The sequence below is a fragment of the Episyrphus balteatus genome, chromosome 3 (genome assembly GCF_945859705.1).
Source record: "Episyrphus balteatus chromosome 3, idEpiBalt1.1, whole genome shotgun sequence".
Classification (NCBI taxonomy): Eukaryota; Metazoa; Arthropoda; class Insecta; order Diptera; family Syrphidae; genus Episyrphus; species Episyrphus balteatus.
In genome coordinates, this window is record NC_079136.1 from 46,819,638 (window position 1) to 46,843,600 (window position 23,963).

Genomic DNA, 23,963 nt, shown 5'->3' on the forward strand with positions numbered 1-23,963 from the left:
CTTAAGAATAAGTTTTAAAAATAATTTTATAAATTATGTATGTATCCAAGATGTTTTGTTATTTTTTAAATTTCTATTTTTCATTTTTAATTTAAAAAATAAATAACCACTTTAATTTTATTTATATGATTTTTAAACTTAAATTTGCTCAAAATGTCTTTGAACCAAAAAGGTACTGTACAATGTACATAATGTTTTTTTTCTGTATTTACGTATAACACCAAAAATTATACTATAGTTCTTACCTAAAAGTGCGCAATCATTTTTATAGCGGCTTTTGACAAAAAGAATTATTTTAAAAATTTAAACATTTCAACTTCAAATGAATTTTAAGGACTTAAGGACCATGCGCCATAAATACATCTTTCTAAAAATGTACTGTTAACATTTCTAACTGACCTTTATATAGTGTAAATAGCAGCACTAACATTCACCAAAAAGATTCAAGGTAGAAGAGATAAAGAAATAGCAATGATACTATGATGGGAAGCAGAACTTTTAGTATTGGACCTAATAGTTCTATCAGAACAATAAACGATAGAACAGTTAAAATAGAAAACAACCACATACCAAAAACACGTTTGACATTTCTCCTCTGTACTGACACAAAAGCAAGAACAGATAGTAGGGCTTTTAAGCAAACAGTATTGTATCTTTCTCCCAAATAGTACTTTGATGACACTGACCAGTGGCGTACGTTTAGTCGCCGGGGCCGGGATATTTTGGGGCCCCTTACATACAAAAAAAAAAGTACGTATACGCCATACATTTTTTTTTTGTGTGGCTTATTTATTTTTAGGTTTATTTAAATGTTTTAATATGTTCGTAATCCATTTTGCTATACTTACTTAAAATGTCTATCATAAAAGTAGTAAATAATTGTAATAGGGGCCCCAAAATTTAGAGACCCCTAAAATACAATTTTTTTTAGCTTAGAATTGATAGTTCTTGGGGCCTCTGTTCTGAAGTAATATGTACTCATTTGATTTTCCATCATCAAACATAGTTTATTTCTTTTGGGGCCCCTGAAATATTATTTTTAGGGCCTCAAAATTAAGTGCTTAGAGGCCCCTAAAATATAATATAATTTTTTTGGAGCCAAGAATTAATTGGTATTGGGGCCTCTGTTCTGAAGTAATATTCGGAATGTCACCAATAACGTTATGTTTTTATTTTGGGCCCTGATGTATTTATGTTGGGGCCCCTGAATTGATATTTAATTTTCCATTTGATTGTTTTGAACCACTGAAGTAATAGCTTTTGAGCATCCTCAAATAATATTTGTCATGCCATCAAAAAATTTGATGAATATTTTTGGGATCCTTAGTAATAGATTTTGGGGCCCCCAAATTAATATTTGATTTGCCTCTCAACTAACGGGGTTCCTGAAAAATTATTTTTTGGGACCCTTCATATAATATTTTTGGAGCCCCGAAGTCATATTTTTTGGGACTCCTAAAGTATTCAATTCAATTGTAAAAAAACAATTTTTTTTTAATTTAATTTTTTTTTTGACACCCTGAAGTAAAGTCTTTTGGGCCATTGGCCTGTATTTGTTTACTTTTTTGGGGCCCCGAACGTATTGACTTGAAGTAATATTTGGTATGCCATTAACAAAACTTTTTTTGCTTTTTTTGGTTGCAACTAATATTTTTTGGGGCCCTAAGATAAAGTTATAATTTTTCTGTTATAAAAGCAGTTTATTTTTTTTTGGGCCCCTGGGGAAACCTTTTTTTAAATCAATATATATTGTGTGGCTACCAATGCATTATACATTACATTGAATGACATAATTTGTCTTCCTTGTATCCAAAGTGATTCAAATACATTTTAATTTACTTCATAACTCAATTTATGCTAACAGTTTCCTTCTCTGCATCGTCTCCAGTGGGGGCCCTAGGGTCGGTCGGCGCCCCGGGCGCCGCCTTGCTTGCCCCAAGGGAGTGTACGCTCCTGACACTGATATTTGTTTATTTCTGTGAAAGCACCTATAAGAACTATGAATTTGCTTTAGAGCAAGTAAAGGATTCGTAAAAGAATTTTTGAACAAAAATGATTTTTTGTAATCTATACAGGGTGTCCCAAAAGTAATGGATCAACAAAAAACAACCAAAAATAAACACATTTTCTCGAACTGTTATTTGTTTATTTTTCTTTGAACAAAAGCCTCTATTTTTGTTTGTATTTTTGCTCTGAAAAACCCTTTTGTTGAATTCAAATTGTAATATTTTGCGATCTAACTGCAACTTCGGAAACTTTTATACTTTTTTGAAAACGACAATAACAGGGCAACTTTTTAAAATAATAAACCATCCACACACCGTGCAAATTTTTTTTCCGGTGTTGCTCTCAAATAAAAGTAAGAAATTGATTTTTTATAAAACTTGAAACTGTTAGTTAATTTGCACAGAAATGGCGTATGGAATAAAAAATATTTTGGTTAATAAATTGTTCCTAATTATTTGGCAATGTTTTTGTAAAAGAATTAAAAAAAAACAAAAATCAATAGTGGGTGCAAGAAGCAAAATACTGTTGCAAAGTAGGGATTTTTCAAAATTTCACAAGAATTGCATTAAATCGAAAACCGTAAGGATTTGGGATGAACAAGTTACCAAATTCTGAGAGCCCTTAAGTAGGCCTATCAGCATATTTCGTTTGATCCATTACTTTTGGGACACCCTGTATGTTAAACAAATTGTCTGTTCTTTTTAATTTCAAAAAATAATAATTTTGAAAATGTTTCTTAGTTTTAACAATTAAAAAAAAATTCAAAAAAGTTGTTTTTGAATTTAAAAAGAATGTTCTTTTTTTTATTCGCAAAATTTAATTTGAAAAATTTTTATACAGGTTGATTAACCAGCAGTGTTGTGCCGCAGAACTAGAGCTATTGGATTTGGTTGGGCAAAGAAGGGGCAATGGTCTGAAAACTTGACTTTGATTGGAAAATTTTTTTTTTTTAAAACAACGGTTATGAAGTGCAACCTAGTTGCAAAGCCAATAACCTTTTTTCTGTTTAAAGAATTTCTTTTGAAAAAAATTCTATCCAAATTCAAAATTTTGAAAAGAATCAAGCTTTGTTTTAAAAGTTCAATGCTCTGATTATTTTAGGTCAAAAACAGAAAACCGGATGCGTAAATGTTTTGTGGTTTTGGAAAAATTAAAAAAGAAAACTCCTTTTTTTTAAGAAAACTCTTTAGGTATATTTTGAACTTGTTATGTTTTTTAAAGTTGTTCTCATTCTTATATTATTCAAAATTTTAAATATTGTAACTTCTCAGCTCAGACCTCAGAGATTCTAAAACATAGTTTTATCATAAACCTTCCCTTTTTATAATATATTAAATTTGTGTGCTTTTTGACTCCTTATAATGGACCTAGCGAACGATGGAAACTTCAGAACATTTTGAAAACCACCCCAGTACAAACCTGCATACCAAAAAAATGAATTTTACAATTTTTTCCTTGAAAAAATGTATAAGTTCATACGACCTAGTTAAACACTTAACTTGATGTCTGTCTTATCTTCGTTTATTATTCCATTTCTTTTTTTTTTCGAGAACACAAGAAAGCAAGAGTTTTTATTCAAAAAGGCCCTTTTATGAGTGCAATTGTTATTCCACTTTCAGTGTTTACAAGTTTTTTAACCTCCTCTTATAAGTTATTGTTTTCCTTTTTCATTCAATTTTATCTATGGTTACATGAAGGGATCTTGTAATAAACTAACCCTTGACAAATAAATCGCCAAAAATAAATAAACAAAACTAATAAAAATATAATAAATCTATTAAAAAATATTACTGGTGAACCAAAGTTTGAAAACAACAAGCGCGAATAAAATACATGACTGTGTCGCACGTTTTTGCTTTTCATAAAGTTCCTTAAAATATAATAGAGTTTCTAACGAACTATACCATTATAAATTCTATTGAGAGAAAAATTTATGAATGAAAGTCAAAATTCACAAAAACCAGTGATATGTTTGTGGTTTATCATGTTATAAATGTTCACAAACAATAAAAATTCTTAAAAGTTTTCTAAATGAGTAAATTTAGACATTACTTATGAATGAGTTAATAAAATGATATTTATCTGACATCAATCATGGTTAGTCGATTTTTGTCAAAATGACATGCAGATATTAATTAACTTGATGACTTTTAAAAATATCAGATCACGATAATTGCATACTACAGTACAATTTTTAGAAATTCTCACGATTTGTTTATAACTAATTATGATCCTTTGTTTTTAATCAATTTAAATTTATCTCAAAGAGTTTATTCTTCTTTGTTGATTGATTATACTTTTTGAATGTTATCAGTGGCATTTAATTTCGAATTATACTAAACTAATAAAATTGAAGATAACAGGGCTGGATCAGAGTTTATGAAATTTAACAAGTTGAGACTTAATAAATGTATTAAAATTAATTTTAAACAAAACTTTATCATTAAATTAATAATATTTTTAATTTTAAGAACTGAAAAGACGACTGACATGCCAGTGTGTTTTGATTATATTTGATAAAATAATTCTAATAGAAAGAATGAAAGTCATTGTCGAATTAGAAAAAATGTCATTAAGATTTCATTGGCATTAATTTTTTGCTTTACCAAAGTTGATATAGTAAATTTTCTATTAAATTAATACCCAAAAAGATAGTGAACTTATATCTTTAATTTGCCATCTTCAAAAAAAAAATAAGATCGATTGAATATTTTATATTATTATATATTTGAAGCAGATTTTATTATTTGATTTTTTATTTTTTTTGTTTTGATTGAAGACAAAATATGATTATACAATAAAACACTCAAAAGCGGCTTCCAGACCAAAACAGTTTTATCTTTCTTCAATAGAATATTTTTTCGTATTTTATTAGTCAGTGAGTAATTTTGATAAAACCACCTTTCGAGTGAAATTCGAAAGGTTTTAATTACCTATTAGAAATATAATTGATATTAGTCTTCTTCGGTTTGATCTTGAGAAGGTTTAAGAAATGGCCTTAGTAATTTCAAGGAACTTTTCTTACCTTAATTTTTTTGTTTAAACATTTCGTATGCATAACTTTTAAAATAACTTCGAAATATTAAAAATTTATAACAAGAAAAAGTGAACTCTTTGATAAATCGATTTATTTTGTATTAAACCATAATATTACTTACCTAAAGTGAAAACAAATTTGAGAAAACTTTGTTTAAATAATTCAAATGAATATTTTCAGAAAAGTAACAAAACTACTCATCAGAAAAAAACAACGGAAATTCATTATACAATAAATTTCCTTTATATTATTAAAAAAAAAAATATTAATTATAAACAATAATTACAAAATGGAACCTACGAAGAATTATCGTGTTTTTCTCATAACACTTTGCTGTAAGTATAAATGTTTTGTGGAAATAGGCTGCTTGTCCTGTTAACGTTCAAAAAATTCTACTCTCTGAAAGTACTAAATCTTATCTTCGTTATTAAACTCCCTTAATAACGAAGAAAAAAAATAACAAAAATAATAAAAAATTATTAAAATTATTTTTTTTTTTTAACCAAAATTATGAGCATTGGTCGATTTTCGATATGATCTTTCAAAATTTACTAAACATTCGAAAAAAATATTCGGTTAGTACAACAACAAATGCAAAATTTTATTAAATTTCGCAATTGCCACATGTATTTTCTCATACGTTTTTGTCATTATGAAAACAGTTTGTTTTCACCACGCAAATAACCGAATTACAATTTTATCTTCATTTCTTCAAGCCTCAATTGTTTGGGGATATAGAAGTCTACTCTTGAGTTAGTTAGCACTGCTATCTTAACATGCTTTTTATTACAAAGTGCTTCATTTATTTTGCCAGCAAGGTTATAAACTCCTTATACTAAAAGTCAAACTTTTCAAACTAAATACAAAATGAATTAAAAGTGCAGAGCTAAAACTATGCTTTTTTGTGTTTTTTGTACTAAGTGGTGAATATCGGTATCTCAGATCATTATGTTGATAGCCGAGACACATGGAATAAAAGAGACAATCTTGATATAAAAAAGATCTGTTTGTTTATTGCGGTGTATATAAAAGACAATTTTTTTAGAGTACTTAAAACTAATACCGATTAGATCAAATAAAAGATTATGTATAAACTAATGAGTTTATTAATTAAAATATATTAAGATATAAAAAGTTAAATCGGGAAGCACGTTTTTCACGATACTCGAATTTTGTGGGTTTTTTTTAACCCATCTGAATTGACTGCAATTCTGCAATAGGTAGGTATTCTTGCACTGATTATCTGGAAAGGTTTATATGTATAAACATTTTACTGAAGCCCTAAAATCTGTGTTTTGGTGGGCACAAAAACTATTTTTTGGACATTTCCTAATTGTAAATAATCTAGCTTCATCAATTTTCCACTAATTTTGTAGCTTAATTCTAAGACTTTTCGGATGCTTAATAAAACATGTTTTAAGCTTGTGTAAAAAAAATCCTGAATTTTTAAAATACTGGCGAAAAATTTTAAACCATTAAGTATATTTGTTTTTTAACTTAGTAACTTACTTAAATGGCTTTAGCATTTTACTAAATCGTTTACAATTTTGCTTCACTGTTTTTATCGACATTTTCTCCACTTTGACGTCGTTTCTAAGCATACTTGAATAAGAACACACTTTTACAGTAATTGGTCAATATCCAAAGTCCATTTTTTTCGCGGGAATATAGATTTCTGGGGTTTATTGGAAAACGAAATTAATTTATTTTGCTGTGTTCATCTAAACCTACAAAATGTAGTAGATACTAAATTAGGTCTTAGGCTTAGGTCTATGAGTGCCCTTTAGTTATTTATTACTAATATTGACGTAGAATTATGCCAAATTAAATAACAACAAATTTCAAAATCTATTTATTTTAGTTGGTGGAAGTTAGCGCCACGGGGTACTGTCTACATATTTATTGATATTCTTAAAAAAAAAAGAATAATTTTAAAATAATTCGAAAACTTTTTTTAAAACAATAACGCGTGATATTTAAGGGGGGAAACCCCTCTGTACAACAGCTTTTTCAATATTTTTTTTTGGAAAACTGAAAGCATTGATTGACATTTGGAAAATTACATCATATTATTGACGAAATGGTAACGAAGTTACGAATAACAGAGTTACGCGCGACAGAGTTACGGCCGTCAAAGTTACGAGAAACCGAAGTTATGAAAAACTAGAGTTACGAATTCTAAAGTTATGTTAAGCTATGACATGTGATTTTTGGGTTGGCAACAATTGCAACAACAGTTCACCACACCAAAATAACGTCTGTAAAAAAAATGGGTGGTTTGGTTATTATTTTAATATAAATAATAACAAAGTGGGTATTACAAAATACGCTATGAATAATTATATTAATTAATAGAAAAAAAAATACGTATTTGCAATATTAGTTGAACATATAAGAAGTTAAATTCAATTATGTCCCCCAAACTTACATAAGTATACTTATGTTTTTTTTTCTATTTCAACGTTTTTGCGATCTTCTCACAAAAACAAAACCATATATGTATATCTATACCTATCCAATCGAAATTTTACAAGATTAAATAACACCCATTTTCGCTTTACTCATTAAGTTCTGACCAATGAGAAAAATGTTAATCTCTTGTTTGAATTTCCATAATTCCATGTCGTTCCTCGCAATTGTTGCCAACCCAAAAATTATATGTCATAGCTTAACATAACTTTAGAATTCGTAACTCTAGTTTTTCGTAACTCTAGTTTTTCGTAACTTCGGTTTAGCGTAACTTTGACGCTCGTAACTCTGTCGCCCGTAACTCTGGTATTCGTAACTTCGTCGGTTTCCCATTATTGACATTATGAAATATTGTTACAATTTGTTTGAAGTTTAAAAAAATCAAAATGGCGGCTCTACACCCCTTTAAAGTTGACGGCTCAAATTTGCGCTGTGCAATGCCTAGGTTCAGGAACTTACTTATAATCAAATGTGACATTTTTTCCCATTAAAATACGCACTGCATTTGTAAGAAAAAGTGTACCTATAATAAAAATTAGAGACCAAAAAAACGAAAAAACACAATGTTTTTTTTTGCAATTTATTTCAGGTCGATAGCTTTATTAGTTTTTGAGTTACGTTGCACGGCGCGCAGAAAGAAACGCGTTTCGAGAAATATGCGTTAAAGATTTAGTTTTCATAGTTCAAAGCGCATGGGCTTTGGGACTATGTAGGAAATTTTGAAGCTTCATTTAAGGCTAAGACCACTGAAAATAGTTTCTTCGTTTGATAAATAAATAAATGAATTTCTTAGGCAAGAAAAAAATAATGCAAGAATAAAAAAATTCCAGAGGCATTTCCCCTCTTAAGTTTTGTCCTTTTTTATAGAATCCCGCCTCAAAACAAAAGCGATTTACTTAAATTCAATCAGAAAACGTATTGTATTTAAAATCTTAAACTTTATTTTAAATAAAAAATCCCCCTTATATCATAATGTCTTCACATAAAAATAAAAAGATTTTCTTATTAAATTAAATTCTTTTTGAAACATTCTAGAAATTAACCCTTTCGAGCCCAAGCTATGAAAATCAATATTAAAAAATGTTTTTTCGGTATTATCGGGTCAAAAACATCACAACTAAGAAATATGAATAGCAAAAAGTTATTTTCCAAAATAATAAATAGCAAAACTAATGTGTTTTTCTCATGTTACATGTAAGTAACATGCACTGCCTATGACCACCAAAAAAAGTCGGAGAACTGAGAAAATAACTTTTTATGAAACTATAATGTATGCTACTTCTTCTTAGCAAAAAAGCAAAACACTTTCAGCATCAACATTTTTTATATCTTTTTTTCAAAATTATGACCATATATAAAAAATTTTTTTTTTTGCAAAAAAAAAAAAAAATTTGAATTTCAGTCCCTTTCTCGATAAAAAAAAATTAAAGGTATGATATTTGACTAACTTTTTGTAATAATACACAGTAACTAGGCATTATTATCTTTCAATTAAGCCATCGTTACCTAAAAAATTTAAATTTAATTTAATATTTTTTACGAATTTTTAAAAAAATGTTACATGAGAGTAACGCTGGGTCCGAAAGGGTTAAGATAATTTGTCCCCTTAATTTAAGACGAAAGTCATCTTAGCAAAAAAAAAAAAAACATGCAGCAGTACTTCAGCTATAGTACCTTGGGCTTACATAAGTTCCAAATTACAAGAGCCAATAATAATACCTTCTCCTGCTTCAGAACTGATAGCCCTTCTGCAAAAACATGCCTTTTTTAACTAAATAATTTTTGTGTCTTCTATTTTAAGCGAGTATTTTGTACTTTTCCTTCGGAACGGTTTTCGGATGGACTTCACCAGTTATGCCCAAATTGAGAGATTTAACTAGTGACAGTCCTCTGGAAGCTGCTGTTAGCAAATCTGATGAAGGTTGGATTGGTTCATTGATTACAATAGGAGGACTAACAGGTATGAGATTTCATACAGAAAATAAGAAATCAAAATTATATCAATTAATATTATTCTTGTAGCATCTTTATTTTCTGGACCAATAGCTGGTCGTATTGGACGAAAAAATACACTTCTTCTTAGTTCGATATTTTTTGCACTTCCTTTTGTTCTTTATATGTTTGCAAGACAAGTTTGGATAATATGCCTTGGTCGATTTATTCAAGTAAGTATAATAAACACATTAATATTTTGTTAACTCATTCACAATTAATTTCAAGGGACTTGGAGGTGGACTAACTTCTACTACCCTGCCAGTTTATATCGGTGAAATAGCTCCTGATGATTGCCGTGGAGCCTTATTAACTTGCTATAATTTATTTTGTATTGGTAATAACGTCAAGGATATCAATTATATTTTTTCTTATAATTTTTCAATCTTCTTTAGGAGGAATTATTTATACCTTTTCGATTGGTCCATATGTCAGTTATATGACATTGCAATGGTGTTGCCTTGTTATTCCTGTAGTTTTCTTTATAATCTTCTGCTTTATGCCTGAAACTCCATATTATTATGCAACCAAAGGACGTAAGCAAGATGGAATAAAAGCAATGAAATTTATTCGTGGACAAAGTATGGAAGCAGCTAAAATCGAAATGAACATGATTCAAAAATGGGTTGACGAAACAATGTCAAATACTGGAACAATATTTGACATTTTTTGCAATCGAGGTTATAGAAAAGCTTTAATTATAAGTTGTGGTATACTTATCTTTCAAGCCTTTAGCGGAACCACAGCAATCACATTCAATTGTCAGACAATTTTTATAGGTGCTGAATCAACTATAGATCCAGCGATAGCCAGTATACTTCTTGGATTGGTACAATTAGTTGCTAATGGCCTTACACCACTATTTGTCGACTCACTTGGACGTAAGATAATTCTATTGATATCAGCTACTGGAATGTCTTTGGCACTATTTACACTTGGAACATTCTTTTACATCAAAACTTTTGATGATGCTTCAAAAATCTTATGGATCCCTGTGCCAGCTTTAATCTTTTATTATGCTGCATTTGCTTTTGGCTTCGGATCAATTCCATGGGCTCTTTTGGGAGAAATATTTCCATCGAATATAAAATCTACGGCTTCATCAATTGCTACAACAAATATTTGGTTAATGACATTTATAGTGACACGTTGGTATCCAGAATTAGACGCTTTAGGGTCTTATTATGCATTTTGGATTTTCGGATCTTTGTGTGTTGTTTCGATATTTTTCATAGTTTTTGTTGTGGTCGAAACAAAGGGATTGAGTTTGCAAGAAATTCAGATAATGTTGCAAGGATCGAAAAAGTCTGTGAGAAATGGAAACGAATATGAAGGAGTACAGACGAATATATTGGAAAAAATATAAGTAAAATAGATTTTAAAAAAAAACTCGATACACATTTTTGAAAATTTTATTGGATTTTTAAAAGAATTGCATAGTAACAAAGAGCTCAGTCATTATTTTGATACATAATCGATTTAACTATTCTGATTCAAGCAAGTCTTTGTCTTTCCAACTACTGAAATACTGTTTTCAAAATCAAACCCAAATCAACGCCGCCTTACAGCTCACGACACATTTAAATCGATACTTGCATAGAAATTTCTAATTGCTTAAAAACATGTAAGCCTCAGATTTGTTTGAATTTTATTTTTAGCAATTTATATTATATAATTAATAATGATTGTATATAATTTATTATTGGAAGTTTAAATTAAATTTATTAAAAAAATAGATAAACCTGTATGTAAATTACATTTTTTTTCCTGACTAATTTTATTTAAAACAAAATGTTAGTTATACGAAATCATAGTTGTTATGTAAGCCTCAGATTTGTTTGAGTTTTATTTTTAGCAATTTATATTATATAATTAATAATGATTGTATATAATTTATTATTGGAAGTTTAAATTAAATTTATTAAAAAAATAGATAAACCTGTATGTAAATTACATTTTTTTTTCCTGACTAATTTTATTTAAAACAAAATGTTAGTTATACGAAATCGTAGTTGTTATGAAGACAAAAGTTGTTTCTATTTTCCTGGAGATTTTAGTTTTTAATTTATTTAATTTAATTTTTTTTTAGATAAATTTTTATTTTGTAAAAAAAAAAAAAAAATAATTATGTTTCAAAAGAATTATTTATCCCACCACCGAGTTGTTCTTGTTGTTATTTGTGGTAAGAACAATTTATTTGTGTGTTTTTTTCAATTATAATTCATATCTTAAAACAATAAAAGTGAATATGGCGAACTTTTGTCTTGGAATGTGTTTTGGATGGACCTCTCCCATCTTACCAAAACTAAGAGATCAGGCAGCAGACAGCCCGCTTTCTTATGGATTAACAACAGAAGAGGAAGGTTGGATAGGCTCACTTATTTCGATTGGAGCCTTAGCATGTAAGTGGAATATGAAATCTATAGAAGATGCTTCATACGGAAAAACGGAAGATTTTTAAAAGTAGGTACTTTAGACATTATTAAAATAGTTTATAGATCAAATGAAACATTAACTCTTTGGCCTCAATGAAATATTTTGGTTGAAAAAGGCCCATTCATAAGTGCAGTTGGTTTGTAAAAATAGAGTACACAAAGTCAAAATCACCTTCCAGGCATACAGTTTTATCAGTTTATCAAGATTAGAAGCTATGAATGGTTTTAGCTTTAACACAGACCAGAAAGTCGGGCCTTCCAAGATTTGATCTAGAAAACCTTTTAATTTCAGAAAGTAGCTGTTATTACATTTAATTTGACACCAATATCATTTTTCAGCACGATGAGATACACAGCAGACTTCAGCACGCCAATTTTTCGACGATGAAAACAAGAAGACCTGTGATTCGTTGCTTCGAATAGTCCTCTTTCTGTTCCAAAATCAATTTTTGATTGACACATTGTGAGTAAAACGTTTCTGCAATGGCTGGTTTTCTAAAGCAGAAAAATGATACGCATACGCCACAGTGACCCGTTAAATCATTTCATCAATTTCCAAAGTTAAACACTTTTTAATGATTTTTTTTTTTCAATTTAATTTGTTAGGCATTCTTCTTTGAATTTTCTATAACTAGTAGAGTAACTAAAGCAAATTATTAGGGAACCCGGTCGAACAGCTCTGATTTTGACGATTTTTTTTTCAAACGTAGGTATTTAAAAATACTTTAAAGTCTATAGATTAAAAATTGCCGGTGTTGCCGTATTGTTTTTTTTAAATTAAAATTCATTTTTTTTTTAACAAAACCATTTTTTTGCTTAAATTTCATAAAACAAATGATAGCAAAAGATTCTCTAGGTAATTTAAGGAAAATATATAAAAGGCAGTAAGGGGCAATCTTCCATCGTTTAAGCGATGCAATTTTCTAACATTCTGACCTCAAACACAAAAAAAATATTTTGAAAACAACGGCAACACCTACAATATTTTAAAATACATTTTTAAAAATCCAGAAGCTCATTCTTATCTCTTAAATTTAAATCCACTAAATTTAATCAAGACTTTTTGAAAAAATGGTCCTCAAACTCAGAATTAAAAAAAAAATGTTATTAGAAAAATTTAAAATGACTTTTTTCCAAACTTTTTCTAATATAAATCATTTTTAACAAAAAAAACAAAACCGACTTCCATGGATCAAAACTGGGTTTTATGGTTTTTAAAATAGTTCCTATGGCTAAAAGTGAACGAAATTGAAATGGGACCACACTGCAGCCACCAGCTTTCCAATGCAAAAAGAATTATCAAAATTGGTTCACTCAGTCCAAAGTTATGCGGTAACAAACATAAAAAAAAAAAAAAAAAAAAAAATACAGACGAATTGAATACCTCCTCCTTTTTGGAAGTCGGTAAAAATATGAATTTATTTAAAAAAAATTTTTGGCCATAAATATTAGCAGTATATCACACTTTTGAAAAAAAAAAAATGAAAAATTACTTCAATTTCAATGGTTTTTTTAATTAAAACTGAATTTTTGCATTGAAATAATTAATTTTCTCAAAGACTGTGGTAAATAGGAACTTTAAATTTTTGCTATTTAACTTTCAACAGTCAGGGTTATTAAATGAATAAAAAATAATTTTATGTTTAGATGTTGAACTTTAAAAAAAAAATAAGTTACATTTTTTTCAAAACTTTTAATAAAAAAAGTTCTTCGAAAATGAAATACTTTTTAATTTTTTTCATAAACCGTAATACATATTGACATTTCCTTTTATAATTTGAAATCATAATAAATGCGGCCAAAAAAATTTGAAAATAAATGCATTTTATATTACGACCAGCAGGTGGCCATGGCACAGAGGAATAGATGGATGACTTCAGAGCCAGACATCGTGGGTTCAAACCCAGCGGTCGGCTCAGAAGTTTTTTCTAAATCGCCAGCTTAGCTGAAGCCACCTGTGCGATAACATGAGACAATTTTCAACTATGTCTCCTCCTCTGTGCCACGTAGTTCAGTGTTGTATGTTCTTCTCTCGTTCTTTCTCTCTTTGTCTTTCTGTGTTGTATTAATGTCTTGTGTTGTATCAGCAAAATGGACCTAGATTCCGAAGCTGCAGTGTTTCTAGTCCGGAGATTTATCTTCAGACTAGTTTAATATGTAATGTAATGTAATATTACGACCAAGTTTAAAAAACGACATGTTAAAATTTTTTCAATAATTTTTTTTTTTTTCAAAAATCTGAGTTCAATTACCATTCTTTCAAAAGTCGTTCATTCAATTAACTTAATTTTAATTTAACATATATGACTAAGCTTCTAGCTTTTAAAAAATGTTTATTTGAATATTGTAGGTGTTGCCGTTGTGTTCAAATATTTTTTTTTGTGTTTGAAGTCAATTAATAAGAAAATTGCATCTATCGCTTGAACTATGGAAGATTGTCCCTCACTCCCATATATTTTTTTTCCTTGAATTTCCTAGACAATCTTTTGGCATCAATTAATTTATGAAATTTAAGAAAAATTTTTGAAAAAAATTTGTTTTTGTTCACAAAAATCTTCAATTAAATTTAAAAAATCAAAACGGCAACACCGGCAATTTTTAATCTATAGACTTTAAAGTATTTTTAATTACCGACGTTTGAAAAAAAAGATTATCAAAATCTAAGCTGTTCGGCCGGGTTCCCTAATATTGCCAATTTTTGAGCTTTAGTTACTCCACTAAACTATCCGAAATAAAAAAATTTAACTTGGAAAGTGGGTAAGATTAAACAATTTTGAATAACCGAGTCGAATCGTGTAATTTTAACCGGGGTTAGTTTACAGGTGCTATATATTAACAATCTTCTCTGTTAATTTTACAGGAGTTTTACGTTGTTTTTAACTTTTTTTCCCTTAACCAGAAGAAAATTCATAGCAATGTCTTTTAATAAAAACTTTTATGTCTATGATAAGTTGCTGGACTTCTCTTATTTATTTCCTACAGCTGCATATGCAAACATAAAATTTTATTTTTTGAGTAACTAAATGAGTATTTGTGTAAAATCAAACATCCTATAAATTAGTAAATCAAATCCTACATTCTTTTAAAGCTTCTTTTGGAAGTGGACATTTGGGTGCAATAATTGGAAAGAAACCGACATTAATATTGTCTGTAGTTCTTATCGAAGTTTCTTACATTTTTCTTCTTTTAACAACTCAAATATGGATGATCTATATTGCTCGGTTTTTGCAAGTATGATTCTTATATCACCTTAAAAATGTAAATTTCTTTATTATTATCTTTCACTTATCGAAACAGGGTGTCTCGTGTGGACTTATAACTGCCACTTTACCAATGTATATTGGAGAAGTATCAACAGATGGCATTCGTGGAGCACTTGGCTCAAGTTTAAGTCTTTTTTTCGCAGGTAAGTGTTATCTAAGTTTGAACTTCTCCTTTCAAACTTTCTTTTCTTCTTTTCGGTGTTTAAAGGTGGAGTTTTGTACGTTTATTGCATTGGTCCTTACGTCAGTTACATTATCATGCAGTGGTGCTGCCTTGCTATTCCGACGATCCTCTTAATAGCTTTCATCTTTATACCCGAAACACCCTATTATTTGGCGAAAAAAGGACGCAAATCGGACTTAAAGAAATCTTTGGAGTTCTTGCGTGGACATAAAGGAAAAATTATTGAAGATGAGATGAACGAAATTCAGACTTCAGCTGATGCCGATACAAGTAAAAACGGATCGTCTTTGGATATTTTCCATGACAAGGCTTGTGTTAAAGCCTTAATCATAATCTGTGGACTCTTCATTTTTCAACAGTTAAACGGATTTTCCGCAATCACATTCAATAGTCAAACAATTTTTTCAAAAGCAAAATCAACCCTCGACCCATCAGTGGCTACAATAATTTTGGGTTTCACAAGAATGATTGCAAACTTGATTCCTCCATTTATTATTGAAAAAACTGGACGCAAATCAATTCTTTTGATATCAGCTCTAGGAATGAGTTTATCATTGTTTGCTTTGGGTGTTTTCTTTTACATTGATGCATTTGGTGATGCCTCGCATATCTTATGGATTCCAATACCCTCGTTAGTAATTTTCAATATCTTTTTTTCAATTGGATTTAGTCCAGTGCCATGGGCTATGATGAGTGAATTATTTCCATCAAATGTCAAACCGATGGCTGCATCTCTGGCATCTATGAGTAATGCACTATCGACATTTTTGATGACACGTTGGTTTCCTGAACTAAATGCTTTGGGTGCATATTATTCGTTCTTTTTGTTTGGAAGCTTGACGGTGGTTTCAATGTTTTTCACAGTTTTTTATGTAATCGAAACAAAAGGATTAAGTATGAAAAAAATCCAGGAAAAACTTCGATCGTAGATATAAGGAATTATTGTGATAACTTGAAGAAATGTTTAATAAAATCTTTGGACATTTTTTTGAAGTGAAAACTTCTTTAGTATCGTAGTGATTTGAAACAAGATGAAACGAAAACGCGACACGACTTCAACTTGTTATAACTTTTTTGTTTTGATAGATAGATGAATAAAATTTGTACTGTAGATAGGTAATTAAATAAATTATAATTGTACAAAATTTTAATTAATTTCATATTCAAAATTCGGAGATAACGGTAAAAAGATGTTCTTTTCCAACACACGTTATATCTTTTGATCTAGTGCACATACAAATTTGATTTAACTTTAATACGCATGCTGATAACATAACCTTTTATTTTATATATCACACATAACGTTCCGTGCTCTACAAGTTACACAATCTTAAATTGAAAAAATTTAAACATACCTCAAAACACCTGTGGAGATCTGTTGGCGATGACCAGCTACCAGTGTAGGAAGCACCGTAATCTCAGTCTGGAAATTCGACATGGTTGCCTTAAAAAAATTCTAACTTCTCTTGTAGACATCTTTGAAATAAGATTTATGCATCATTATACAAGGTGAAACAATAAGCTTTCACATGGTATAAAATTTTGTATAGGTTGTCAAACAAAAAAATTGAATTAATAGCATGACAACATAAAAATAAATGTTTTTTTTTTGCTTTTTTTGATGAAATTTCATCGAGTTTAAAAAATTCTAGCTCTTTTTGTAGATGTCTCATAGACTTCATCGATATATATATTTTGAGCTAAGGCAATAAGCTTTCAGATGATATAAAATTTATATAGGTTGTCATATAAAAACATGGATTTGAAGGTGATAGAATAAAAATAGGTAAATTTTTTCTATTTCATTTTTTTTTGCAAGAAAAATTATTTTTTAAGGTTTCACTTCTACCTTTCTACCTTTCGTAGTTATTAAATTTAAAGAAATACTAAAAGTAGACTTTTTACAGAAATTATGGATATTTTGTTGATGATGCGGCAGTGAATCTATCAAACATTGCATACTTATAAGCGAGTAAGTAATTAACCAAGATATCGAAATATTTATCGACGGCACTAGTCAAATATTTAAAATACTTAAATTGAATCAGTAAGTTTCAATATGCTGGAAATTTTAGGTATTGGTAGATGTTTTGCACGTTTGTATATCTGTTTTTTTTTTTTTTCTGAGCTAATTACAATTTTAGAAATTTTTATTTTTTTTTTAATATTTGGTTGGGTAAACCACAATTTTAAATTGAGTACTGCAACCTCAGGAACATAATGCCAAAGCATTTAATAACAATTTTGGGCATACCAAAAAATTAATAATTTTTCGTTCGCTAACGTCAGTATAATTGGAGTGGAATTTTGAAAAACAAAAAACTGTTTTGAGGTTGAGACTATAAAAAAGAAGATTATGAAGTTTAAAGCATTTAAAAAGCTACAAATTTGGATGTCAGCCAAACCTTTTGTCTTCAGACTTATTTTGGCGGAAAATTCAATAACCCAAAAATGATGCAAAAAATTAGCATTTAATTAGCTATGCTATACAATTACACTGAGATTATTTTTTTTTTGTTATTCGGTCTATGAACTATCATTCATTAATCAATTTATTAATAACATACACCCTGCGTTATGGGTTTCCTAGTCATTAAAATTTCACCCAAAAACTTTCTGATATCTATTTTTTGAAGACACAGCATGACCAGAACGTCAGAAAGTATCACTTCAAGAAGAAAAATGAAATGAAAATAAACAATTTTCCAAATAAAATTAAGAGCTTTTATAGAATAAAAGAAAATTTTTTATTAAATTTTATTATTATTTTAAAAGAAATAGCTAATGTAAAAAATAAATTAAAAGTTTTTTTTTTTATTTTAACTACGAAAACACCTTTTAACATGGTCAATGGTCATAGTTAAGAATTAGAGCTATAGCACATCGTATGTATTCGTTACTAAAATGCGGGTATTTGCTTCAGTAACGAGTAACGAAACGTTACTTTCTTAACAGTATCGTTACTCGCATGTTTCGTTACTGGGTACTGAAGTAACGAAACATACGAGATACGAAACATACGAGTAACGACCCTATTCCAATTTCAATACTAAATCATTTTTTTCAGTGCAAAATTTTCAACTGAAAAAAAGCCGAGAAAACGAGGTTTGAAAATCACTGTCAATAGAAAAAAAAAATTAAAAATTGTTCGACATGGTTGTACTGAAGTGTCAATATTCCGGGATCTGCGCGGTGTTCTTTTGAAATAAAGGTCTCTAAAGAATTGTGATAAGATTACTGAACGGATATAAACAAAAAATTACCAAAGTTTTGTCGAAAAAAATCGAAAAAAATAAAAAAAATTTTCCACGTTTGATTAAAAAAAAAAATAGAAAAAAAATCAGTATAGCTACCTTCAAACTCTTATAACATGAGAACGCCGCAACTTAAATTAATGCTTATGGCTTTAAAATATAGCTTAGATTATACAAATTGTTTTTATTTTTTTTTTCAAACAAAATTTTTTTTCACTCTTATACCAACGTACGAAAGATACTTAAAATACCAAACATACGAAACGTATCAAATACATGAAATATACGAAAAGTACGAAACGTACGAAGCATGCGAAAGTAACGAAACATACGAAACATGCGAAACATACGAAACAAACGAAATATACGAAAAATACGAAGCATACGAAAGTAACGAGTAACGATATTATTGATGCGGGTACTAGTATCAAAAGTAACGTATACATGCGGGTACTCATTTTGTCGTTACTTTTACAGCCCTATAAGAATGTTAATAAAATTCTTGTATAAACAAATTTTTTGAAAGTTTTATTTTTGAAAATTTAGGGAGCAATTAATTTAAAAGAATTTTACAAATTTGAAACAATTTTAATTTGAAACGTTTACAAAAAAAAAATCAAAAAATACTCAAAAAAGCTTTTATATTAATTTTAAGGATTGAGATATTTAGACTCAGGTAAATGACATAATAAATTGAAAAATATGCATGCTAAATACAAATAATGCTCTTTAACTGTTTTAAAAAACTACTCAACACATGAAAAATTTAAATGCATCAATAAATTTGTCTTTACATTAATTTGGTAGTAGTATAAAGTCTCGCTCCACTTACAATGACAATAATTTTAATAATTTTTTTATTATTTTTGTTATTTTTCTTCGTTATTATGTTTAATTGAAAAAAAGTACCTAAACGTTGCTGAATGCTACCATTCTCGTCGGAGTACCTACTTCGAGATTGGCTGATGTGTACCTAAGCTTATCGTTTGAAATATTTTTTTAATGCTATCTGTTAATGAATCTTTCAATAGTTATTAACGAGCTTTTGAGATTAAACTTTAGTTTAAATATAATTACTTCAACCATGATTTGATGAAAAGATAGTTTAATCAATTGGAAAGCATTACATGTTTAGTTTATGAGTCTTTCTTATTGATATGGATATCACCATTTCAGACTTGTGAAAGACGTTAAACGGTTGTGCATTTGTTTTGTTTTTTTTTTTTCACTTGTAATCAAGTTTAACGGTTAATGAGTTTTTAATTATTAAAAACGTAATATAAATTTGTTTGTTTATAGAAGAAAAGCAATAAGATTGAAATAAGATAACAAATATAAATAATGGATAATTTAAAAACCTTATAATTTAAAAGAGCAATAAATTAAATTTTTCCTTATCAATGGTGCCACCGTCAGTTTATTAGCACATATCTATGCTTTGTTGATCAGATGAAGTTCAATGAAAGATTAGTATTTTGTGCTATTGTATCCGAAATTACTTAGTATTTATCAGTTATTAATAGGCTGTTAAGTTGAATCGAAATTGACTAAAAATTCGCTTCTAAATAAGAAAAAATAATTGATATATTATAATAAGTTGGGAAGGTACATATAAGTTCTTAGCACAAGAATTTTTTAAATGATTAAATACTTAAAAGTGATGATTTTTTTACATTTTTATTTTAATTTAGTGAACAAATCGTTTTATTTGCACTCAAATCATCTAAATTTTAAGTCTTCTAAGTTTTAAGTGTTTCCTATTTGTGTTTATTAAATGTTTTTCGTTTTAAGTCAAATTCTCCCAACCAACAAAAAAAGATGTTGACCAAGTGAAAGACTTAAGTTTGTCAAAATTAATTTTAACCTTAAATTACATACCTTCTATTTATTTATTTTTTTTTGTAAATAACGGTCTCCCTGTTCTCTGTGTTTAACTATTTTTTTTTTTTTCAAGAGCACTTTGGCAGACTTGTCAGAAATCAGTGTTTTTTTTTAGGGAGAAAGAACGTTGTGAAACAATTACCACCCTGTTAATATAATGGTACCTAGATTAAAAAAGGTGGTTGAAATATTCCAATCCATGGAAATCTAAAATGCGTTTAAAATCACAAGGATTTTCCCTACAATCCAATCCAATCTTATTGAAAGTGGAAATATCTGTTAAATTGTTTTTAATATGAAAAGAAATATGCCATTTATGAGAAATTCCTAAAGAAATATGATCAAACTAAGCCAAACACGTGTTTTTAGCCATTAAAAAATTACACCACTTTCTACTTCTGAATACAATTTGAAATTTGAATGGATTTATTTACGTTTTCTTAAAATTTCTTTTTGCTTACAAACACCGACTGTCTGATAAAAATCAAATTTTTTAAAGACCGGTTGATAAAAATATAAAAAGTTTGACCTTGTTGGCTAAATTAAGTACTTGAAAAAAAAAAAAAAAAAATACCAAAAACAAGCACAACTACTTTAAACCACCATGTGCTTAAAACAAACCAAAAAGGTTATAAATTTATGTTATCATAATATTGATATACTTTAGTTTTAAGAGGATTCCCCAGTTAGTAAACATTATCGCAGACAGTATGCATTGCTGATAAATTAAATAAATAAATTATATTTCGATATTTTGCTTAGGACGTCTTACCTACATAATTCCTTGGAGATTAATATCAGAATCAAATTGATTTTGTTAGTTTTTTTTTTTTTTTTTTGATAAGATGCAGAATAAGATAAGTGAAAGCCATTAACTACTGTATTTCCTTAATCTGAACACAAATTCAACACCTTGACATACTAAGTCGAATAAATCGAGTTGAAAGTGTTTTCATATTACCTAGAAATCTTTTTTGACGATTGACCAATGAAAGCAATGAAATCTACTTTTACTTTTTAAGTAGGTAATTCTTAAAGCTTTTAACTTCTTCGTCCCGATTTCAAAACCATTTAATTTTTTTTTTTAACTTAACATTTAAAAAATTGTCTAGATCCTCTCAGAGACAAACCTTGCCGCGGCCTTGCGATACCCAAAATCGTACTAAAGAACATAACATTTTTATTATTTAACAAGCTTCTTATCAAAATTCTTTTTATAATCATAATATCGGAAGTCTGAATTATATTGATTCTTCCTACCTACGTTTCAAACAAGTACGGAAATAATATTGGCAAATTATCCACCCCACTCACGAATAAGGTTGATGACACAGCAAAGCGCTGTTAGTAATTTTTAATTCTTTTTTGAATTATTATTGAAATGACGTCTCAGAAGCCTGAGTTTTGAGCCAACCGACACACCGCCGATTGAACGTGTTCTGATTATGTAAATTAAGGTTATATTTACTTTTTAAGAACCAAAATTAAATCAAAGGAAACGTGCTAAATGTTATTTATAAACTATAAACAGTTTCACAAAAATATTGTTTTATAACAGAAGATCGGAAGTTTTTCAAGCACAGTTGAATATTTGAAATTGAAAGTGCAATACAGCAATACAGGTGTTGACTGGAATTTATATTTTATTTAAGTGTTTGAAAAAGAAAAAGACTAGCGAATGTGAATTTATTATAAAAAAAATTTAAATAATTCCAATAGTATTGTTTAATAGTGAACGTTGACAAACAATAATTTATCTAATAATTGGTATGAAATATTAAGTATTACAGTATTTAAAAAAAAACCTAAAAATAAAGTGAACAGTACAAAAATATGGTTAATGTGTCAATGAAAAGAAAACATTTATTTGAAGATCAGTGATCAGTGATGCTTGTGTGGTTCTTTTGATTTCATTCATGCATTTTTTTTTTTCAAACATTTGTTTAAGAATCCAAAAAATTGTATTTTTTTTTTTTTGAAAATTTTATGTCATGTCGAAAAGTATGCATAAAGGCCTCCGAGAAATTTAATTTTTTTAATCGGGACAGCAGGTCCTAAAAGTTTTTTTTATTTGAGCCAAATCTGTTGAATCTTAAATTTTTCATTCTTCAAAAACACTGTTTTAAAAACCTTTAGTAAAAAATTTCAAAAATTTCAAATTTGTAAGAAATTTGACCGTTTCTATTTCAGAATTGTGAATATCAGAAAAATGGCTTTTTTAGTGTAAAAAAAGTGTGAATTTTAATTTCCGTATTGCAGAATTTAAAAAAAAAAATCAGAATAATGGATTTACAAAATTTTGAAATAAATAATTTTAGATTAACAGAATTTTGACAAACAGAATTCTGAACTTTAAAACACAGAATAATAGAAAAGATCATACAGAAAAAATTTTATTAAAATCGGGACAGCAATAAAAGTTTTTTTTTTTATTTGTGCCAAATCTGTCGAATGTTTAAGGTTTCATTCTTGAAAAACACAGTTCTGCAAAATAAATAAAAGCCTTTAATAAAAAATGTTCAAAAATTCCAAATTTGTAAGGAATTTGACCGATTTCAATTCAGAATTTTGAATATCATAAAATGGCTTTACAAAATTTTCAAAATAACGTATTTTAGATTATTAGAATTTTGACATACAGAATTCTGAACATTAAAACTCTGAATAATAGATAAATTCATAAAGAATTTTTGATTATAGAAAACCGACCCGTTCTTCATAACAAACTCAAATTCACTTTTCATATGATGAAAAACTCTACTGTAGGCTATGACTTCATAGTAAAAATGCATTTTCAAATAGAATGTTAAATTTATTAAATTCATTTTAAAAAGTCAAAACCGCATTGAAGCAGTTATTTTTGCCATGTGAGACATTTTAAAACATTCAGTATCTATAATAAGTCACAATGCAAGTCGTGCATTGTATTTTCTATTTTACTATTGACCTTATAAGAAATTATATGTTGTCTTAAACAGAATTCCCCTTTTTTACTTGCGAATATAACTACGAAATGTTATGTAGGAAATAATTATTTAAAGGTTATATAACTAGAAAATTAGTATAGTGGCAATACTATCCGTAATCAGATTTAATTCATCAGTCTTTCTCAAACAATACATACTTATTTTTTAATTCTTGATAGATTTGATTAAATAAAATCACATTATACAATAAAAGAAAAGTGCAACTACCGAAATATATTGAGGTACTTTTTTTTTAAATGTTTAACAAGTTAATTAAAAATAATCTTTGTGAATCAGCTCAAAATTAGCTCACTTATTAATAAAAAGCTTCTGTACTGGATTAATTTAGACGTCTTATTCATAAGCAGACATCATAGTCTGAGGGGAAAAGTTGGAACTTGGGAAGAACAAGTTATAAAAAACAAAAGCTAATTGATAAATGTGCGATAATGCTGCTACCACAACCACTTTTCGT

General features: G+C 28.4%; 2 protein-coding genes across 2 annotated transcripts; both read left to right on the top strand.

Moving 5' to 3' along the window:
• Positions 1 to 5,118: 5,118 nt before the first annotated feature.
• Positions 5,119 to 11,264, top strand: LOC129914979 (facilitated trehalose transporter Tret1-like). The gene is made up of 5 exons (XM_055994432.1): positions 5,119 to 5,379; positions 9,315 to 9,473; positions 9,533 to 9,678; positions 9,734 to 9,842; positions 9,901 to 11,264. Exons 1-5 carry the CDS (start codon positions 5,334 to 5,336, stop codon positions 10,869 to 10,871), a joined length of 1,431 nt encoding a protein of 476 aa, XP_055850407.1. The 5' UTR covers positions 5,119 to 5,333; the 3' UTR covers positions 10,872 to 11,264.
• Positions 11,265 to 11,753: 489 nt separating this feature from the next.
• Positions 11,754 to 16,316, top strand: LOC129914980 (facilitated trehalose transporter Tret1-like). The gene is made up of 4 exons (XM_055994433.1): positions 11,754 to 11,907; positions 15,029 to 15,090; positions 15,238 to 15,346; positions 15,412 to 16,316. The coding sequence occupies exons 1-4, from the start codon at positions 11,754 to 11,756 to the stop codon at positions 16,314 to 16,316; spliced, it is 1,230 nt and encodes a 409-aa protein (XP_055850408.1).
• The last annotated feature ends 7,647 nt before the right edge of the window (positions 16,317 to 23,963 follow it).